At 33.9% G+C, this 7,500-nt stretch overlaps 1 protein-coding gene across 1 annotated transcript in view; it reads right to left on the bottom strand.

Moving 5' to 3' along the window:
* LOC138863215 (nephrin-like) overlaps window positions 1-7,500 on the bottom strand; it is a 70,884-nt gene that overhangs the window by 37,758 nt on the left and 25,626 nt on the right. The window contains exon 8 of the mRNA XM_070127385.1: window positions 5,760-5,879. Within this exon, the coding sequence (XP_069983486.1) occupies window positions 5,760-5,879 (120 nt within the window). The remainder of the gene's footprint in view (window positions 1-5,759; window positions 5,880-7,500) is intronic.

The following is a 7,500-nucleotide window of genomic DNA, read 5'->3' as shown; positions in this document are numbered from 1 at the left end:
AAGATTACCATTATGCTCATAATTGTATCGACATCAGCCACGTTAATTCCAATATAATTTAGGTGTGATGAAAGTGGTGGATATTAACCGACGAAGGAATTAAATGACCTACGTAATGAGGAACGCACCAACAGTTATAGTAAATAAGCAGAAGATAGTGTCATTTATAGTGAAGTTACTGCGGTCTCAATGGTGATGATTTTAACGAGTCGGACATCTGATATGAAAGCCAAGAAACAATAATTCATCTGAAATGAAGTTACAGCGGCTTCAATGATGATGATTTTAACTCGTCAGACATCTGATATGAAAGTCAAGAAACAATAATTCATCTGAAATGAAGTGACAGCGGCTTCAATAATTATAATTTTAACGAGTCAGACATCTAATATGACAATCAAGTAAATAATTCATCTGAAATGAAGTTACAGCGGCTTCAATGATGATAATTTTAACGAGTCGGACATCTGATATAAAAGTCAAAAAAAAATAATTCATCTGAATTGAAGTTACAGCGGCTTCAATGCTGATAATTTTAACTCGTCAGACATCTGATATGACAATCAAGTAAATAATTAATCTGAAATGAAGTTACAGCGGCTTCAATGATGATGATTTTAACGAGTCTAACATCTGATATGAAAGTCAAGAAACAATAATTTATCAGAATTGAAGTTACAGCGCCTTCAATGATGATGATTTTAACTCGTCAGACATCTGATATGAAAGCCAAGAAAATAATTCATCTGAAATGAAGTTACAGCGGCTTCAATAATTATAATTTTAACGAGTCAGACATCTGATATGACAATCAAGTAAATAATTCATCTGAAATGAAGTTACAGCGGCTTCAATGATGATAATTTTAACGAGTCGGACATCTGATATAAAAGTCAAAAAAAAATAATTCATCTGAATTGAAGTTACAGCGGCTTCAATGCTGATAATTTTAACTCGTCAGACATCTGATATGACAATCAAGTAAATAATTAATCTGAAATGAAGTTACAGCGGCTTCAATGATGATGATTTTAACGAGTCTAACATCTGATATGAAAGTCAAGAAACAATAATTTATCAGAATTGAAGTTACAGCGGCTTCAATGATGATGATTTTAACGAGTCTAACATCTGATATGAAAGCCAAGAAACAATAATTCATCTGAATTGAAGTTACAGCGGCTTCAATTATGATGATTTTAACGAGTCTAACATCTGATATGAAAGTCAAGAAACAATAATTTATCAGAATTGAAGTTACAGCGGCTTCAATGATGATGATTTTAACGAGTCGGACATCTGATATGAAAGCCAAGAAACAATAATTCATCTGAAATGAAGTTACAGCGGCTTCAATAATTATAATTTTAACGAGTCGGACATCTGATATGAAAGCCAAGAAACAATAATTCATCTGAAATGAAGTTACAGCGGCTTCAATTATGATGATTTTAACGAGTCAGACATCTATGACAATCAAGAAAATAATTCATCTGAAATGAAGTTACAGCGACTTCAGTGATACTTTTAACTCGTCAGACATCTGATATGACAATCAAGTAAATAATTAATCTGAAATGAAGTTACAGCGGCTTCAAAGATGATAATTTTAACGAGTCAGGCATCTGATATGAAAGTCAAGAAACAATAATTCATCTGAAATGAAGTTACAGCGACTTCAATGATGATGATTTTAACTCGTCAGACATTTGATATGAAAGCCAAGAAACAATAATTCATCTGAAATGAAGTGACAGCGGCTTCAATGATGATAATTTTAACTCGTCAGACATCTGATATGACAATCAAGAAAATAATTAATCTGAAATGAAGTTACAGCGGCTTCAATAATTATAATTTTAACTCGTCAGACATCTGATATGAAAGCCAAGAAACAATAATTTATCAGAAATGTTAAAGTCTGCAATAAACAATTAACGACACACTACAAGGAATGATCATCGATGAATTACTTGAGAAAAATTGTGATACTATAATGATAACTGTAATGAAATGATACGCATTACATTTAACAACAGAAACATTATATTTTTTCACTTGTCCTAATAACTGCTTCTACTACTATCATGATAATGAAATAGAAGCAGAAAATAATGAAAATGGCATTAATGAGAATAAGAATGTCGATTACATTGGTAACAACAATAATGGTGAATGCAGTAATATAATAAAAATGATGATAATTATGACAATTATTATTATTATGATTATCATTATTATAATCACCATTATCTTAATCATTATCATTATCATAATTATCATTAGCATTATCATAATTATCATGATTATTATTATCATGATTATTATTATCGTTATTATTAATGAATAATAATAATAATGATAATAATAATAAAGATGAGAATAATAACAATAACAATAATAACTAAACATCAGAAATAATTGTGTACATAATAATATCACCAGAAAACGATGATTATATAATTGAGAATAATAATGATGCTCATTATATTACTAACAACTACAATGATAATGGTGATAATGATAATGATGATAATGATAATCATAACGATGGCGGTGGTGGCGGTGCTGATGATAATGATAATGATGATGGTGATAATGATAATGATAATGATGATAATGATAATAATGATGGTGATAATGATAATGATGATAATGATAATGATGATAGTAATGATGAGGATGAGGATGATGATAATGATAATGATAATGATGATGATAATGATAATGATACTTATGGTGATGATAATGATGATGGTGATAATGCTAATGATGATGAGGAGGATAATAAAAATGATGGTAACGATGAAATCAATGAGAACCATAATCACTACAGTAACGACACTATAAATACATAAAACGATAGCAACACCACCGATACCATTAACACCAATACTTAAGGAATAATAAAGATTACAATGCCACTTAATCAATTAAATGCCATCTAATCAACAGATGTCGACGATCCATCTCTCATAAAAATAAATAGATAAATAAATAACTCATAAAAATAAATAGATAAATAAATAACTCATAAAAATAAATAGATAAATAAATAACTCATAAAAATAAATAGATAAATAAATAACTCATAAAAATAAATAAATAAATAAATCACCGAATTGAGAGACAGCATTTAGGTGCAACTGCTTCAAAAGGAATCATTGTTCTATTGTAAATTAATAGACTGGTAGCATAGCATAACCTTAGTTACTTTGGTGAAGAAGTTGATGATGTTTATTTGTAAGAAATATATTAATAGAGGGTAAAATTTTCTAGAAAGTCCTTGTCATTAATTGAAAATTCCAATGGGTATGTATATGTATAATAAATAACAATGTTATTGTTAAGTCTCTTACCATGTGTGTGTGTGTGTGTGTGTGTGTGTGTGTGTGTGTGTGTGTGTGTGTGTGTGTGTGTGTGTGTGTGTGTGTGTGTGTGTGTGTGTGTGTGTGTGTGTGTTTTCTTCTCCTCCTCCTTCTTCTTCTTCTTCTTCTTCTTCTTTTCTTTTTCTTTTTTTTTCTTTTTCTTTTTCTTCTTCTTCTTCTTTCTTTCTTTCTTTCTGTCTTTCTTTCTTTTCCCGAAAACCGTAACCGAGAATCAGCGTACAAACTAAGAAAGAGGAGAGGAGAGGAGAGAAGAAAGAAAATAGGAAATGGAAAATAACAATAAACGGTCTGGCAAGGAAGGTCCCCCAGTCCCTATGCATAGGGCGTCAGTGTCCCGAATTCAGAGGTACTTCGAGTCGAATTGGTGGTACGTGTAGTTTGCCTGGAGAGTACCAAGCTATTTCACGGTCGACCTACATCACAAGAAAAGGAAATACTTGAAATAAACAACAATCAAAGCGCCAACGTGTATTTAGATGCGATCTCCATAGTTGCACGGTATCGCCACACACGCGAAGATCTAAATTGAAAAAGTAAATAGGCCTATTGATCGAACACACGCAAATTATACACACGGAGCGAGAGGACGCGCGAAGAAAATCCCTCGGGAATACGAACACGGGGGCAAAACAATGCACCACCCGAGTTTGGAACTTAACCCCATGCTTCGCTGAATCGCAAGTAGCAGGTTGGAAGGTCTGTTATGGCGTGAAGACCTTTGCTCCCCAAGATTACGTTCAAGTTTATCGCCTTCGTAAAATGAGAAGCAGAAACTGAGATTTGCTTTTCTCTTGTCATATCTATTTAGGTGAACAAAACGAAACATTTGGGTGAAAAAAAAGACGAAACACAGATAACTAGATTATTTTCGTTTTATGATCCTACTTGATCATTGTCACATATCTATCAGAAGTTCAGTTTAACGCGAAATAGAAAGCAATAGAAATTTAAAGCTTTTGAAATTCCAAATATAAGTGCTCCTCCGCAGTCTTACCCGATCAGGATTTCAATGAGTATACGCCTTTTTTTTAAATTTCGAGAGGCAAATAAATTAGATGCAATCGTATAAAAAGCGAGAAACGACGAAAGCAAGTGTTTTCCGATAAAGGTTACGGGCCTAAAACGAAATACTCATGTCGAAGAACACTTTGTTTACATGACCCGCGAAGCAGACTCTCCGAAATGCAGATCGGCGCGTGAGGGATGACAATGGCTTCCGATTTTGCACGTCAGCGTTTCAACAAGATCCACGCTTTGTTTACCATATTCAATACAGAATCAACGGGGAGGACCTTACGTGCAGTAAAACGAAGCTTCAAAGCCCACGGACGTCACCCGAGACATCTCTCAATGAACGACCCCATTCTGGCTCTGTTTAGTGTTCTCTCATTCGTAACACACGATCAAGGATACACGCCGGTATATAATGGAGGAGATATTGCAGAGGAGCCGAGATATTGCACAGAAAGAGCCGAGGTATTGCAGAGAAGGAGCCGTGATACAACAGAGGAGGAGAGCATGAGAGCACGTTTGGACTTATAGTCTTCTTTATGGATATCTTCATAAATTATCACTTTTTCAGCTTCAGGGGGTCAGATTATATGCTAGCTGGAAAATATTACACCGAGGGAGAAACGGAACTACTACATACGTATATAAGTGAGAAAATTACAAATGAGAAGCCACTCCCATGCTATATATATGCCAACTTTGGAGAAGGTTTCAATCTTCTGGGCCCTGTATTCCTGAGTCCGATTAATACATAGAAGTAGCAGAAAATACACGCTATGCCAACGACGGCTAAGGAATACTTAAATAAATGCGGTTAGTCTGAGGTTTATACTGTATACATTACCTGATAATCGCTCATCATTAATAGGGCACCAAGGAAGTGTCATTTATATTCTTTAATATACATTTTGTAATCTTTCCAGCACAGTGACTTTATTTCTTGTTTTTTTTAATTTTTTTTATGTTTTTTGCTTGTTTGTTTCTTTTTTACTGGTGTAAGAATAACATTAAATTATATTAATGAGACATTGTAACTAAAGATTATAGTAACGACAACAATGATGAAATACAAAAAAGTAGAACCAACAGTATTTATACCACAAAACAATACCCCCCCCCAAAAAAAAAAAAAAAAATAGTAACAGCACTACAATAACCAACTACAACTACAACCCCACCATCGATTCACAGACACACCACAATCTCCACAACACAATACCTACACCACAATCCAACTTACAACTTACACACACACACACACACAAAAAAAAAATAGTGCTTGACTTACCTTGGATCATCACAATACTTACACCACAATTCAACTTACAACTTACAAAAAAAAAATAGTGCTCGACTTACCTTGGATCATCCACGTTATGACAGCCGGTGGGCGCGCGGGGGAGGTGACGCAACGGGCGGAGAATCGCTGATCGACGCCCACGACTGCCGGGGTTGATAAGGTCACGCCCTCGGGGGGATCTGGCGCCGGAGGGAAGGAGGCAAGGGATTCATAAACATGTCGATAGATGGCTGGATAATTTGATACCTGAATCGATGTTTTAACACTTATTTAGGTATTTTAATTGGGGTTTCGAGGCTGTTATGGGTGTTTTGGATAATTTGATACATAATTGAATGTTTTAACACTCGTTTAGGCATATTAATTGGGTGTTTCGAGGTTGTTATGGGTGTTTTTGGATGCTGTGATAGAGGTTTGGATTGATACATGATTCGTTTTAACACTTGTTTAGGTATTTTAATTGGTGTTTCGAGGCTGTTATGGGTGTTTTTGGATACTGCAATAGATGTTTGATACATAATTTAATGTTTTAAGACTTGTTTAGGTATATTAATTGGTGTTTCGAGGCTGTTATGGGTGTTTTTGGATGCTGTGGTAGATGATTGGATAATTTGATACATAATTGAATGTTTTAAGGCTTGTTTAGGTATATTAATTGGGTGTTTTGAGGCTGTTATGGGTGTTTTAGGATATTGTGATAGATGGTTGGATAATTTGAGACATGTTTCGATGTTTTAACACTTGTTTAGGTATATTAATTGGTGTTTCGAGGTTATGGGTATCTGGATACTGTGATAGATGGTTGGAAACTCTGATCCATGATTCGATGTTTTAACTTGTTTAGGTATTTTAATTGGGTGATTCGAGGGTGTTATGGGTGTTTTTGGATACTGCAATAGATGTTTGGATAATTTGATCCATGTTTCGATGTTTTAACACTTGTTTAGGTATTTTAATTTGGTGTTTCGAGGCTGTTATGGGTGTTTTAGGATACTGAGATAGGTGGTTGGATACTTTGATCCATGTTTCGATGTTTTAACACTTGTTTAGATATATTAATTGGGTGTTTTAAGGCTGTTATGGGTGTTTTTGGATACTGTGATAGGTGGTTGGATACTTTAATACATGTTTCGATGTTTTAAGACTCGTTTAGGTATTTTAATTGGGTGATTCGAGGTTGTTATGCGTGTTTGGATACTGTGATAGATGTTTTGATTCCGTCATAGCTGTTTGGATAATGTGGTGGATATCTGAGCACTTTGAATGGTGTTTAAATGTTTTGGTAAACGTCTTGATACATGGATAGGTTTTTTTCGCTACACTCATTCATGTCTCGTTTTAGGAATTAATGTTTGAATACTTTAGTATATGTTTGGATATAATGATAGGTGTTTGGATAGTATTATCGATATTTGGATGATTTAAATTATGTTTGGGTGTTTTGATTGATGTTTAGATATAGTGATAGGTGTTCGGACACTGACAGATATTTGAATACTCTGATGGATGTTTTAATACTTCGATAGATGTTTTGAGACTTTGACATATGTTCAAATACTTTAATCTGATGAGTGTTTGTATAATTTGATAGATGTTCGGATACTTTAATAGGTTTCTATATGGATAGTTAGATATTTGGATGCATTAAGAGATGCTTAGATTTTGTGTCAAAAGTTTGAATAAGTGACATATGAATAAACATATTGATCTTTCCATTATTTGATTTATTTGTAGATGCCCTGATTAGATACATTGTCAGCCATGAAGACTATAGCATATGAATGGAAAAACACACTACCG

This window comes from Penaeus vannamei, chromosome 11 (genome assembly GCF_042767895.1).
Source record: "Penaeus vannamei isolate JL-2024 chromosome 11, ASM4276789v1, whole genome shotgun sequence".
Taxonomy (NCBI): Eukaryota; Metazoa; Arthropoda; class Malacostraca; order Decapoda; family Penaeidae; genus Penaeus; species Penaeus vannamei.
Note: the sequence above shows the minus strand (reverse complement) of the source record. Positions and strands in the feature narration are given on the sequence as shown.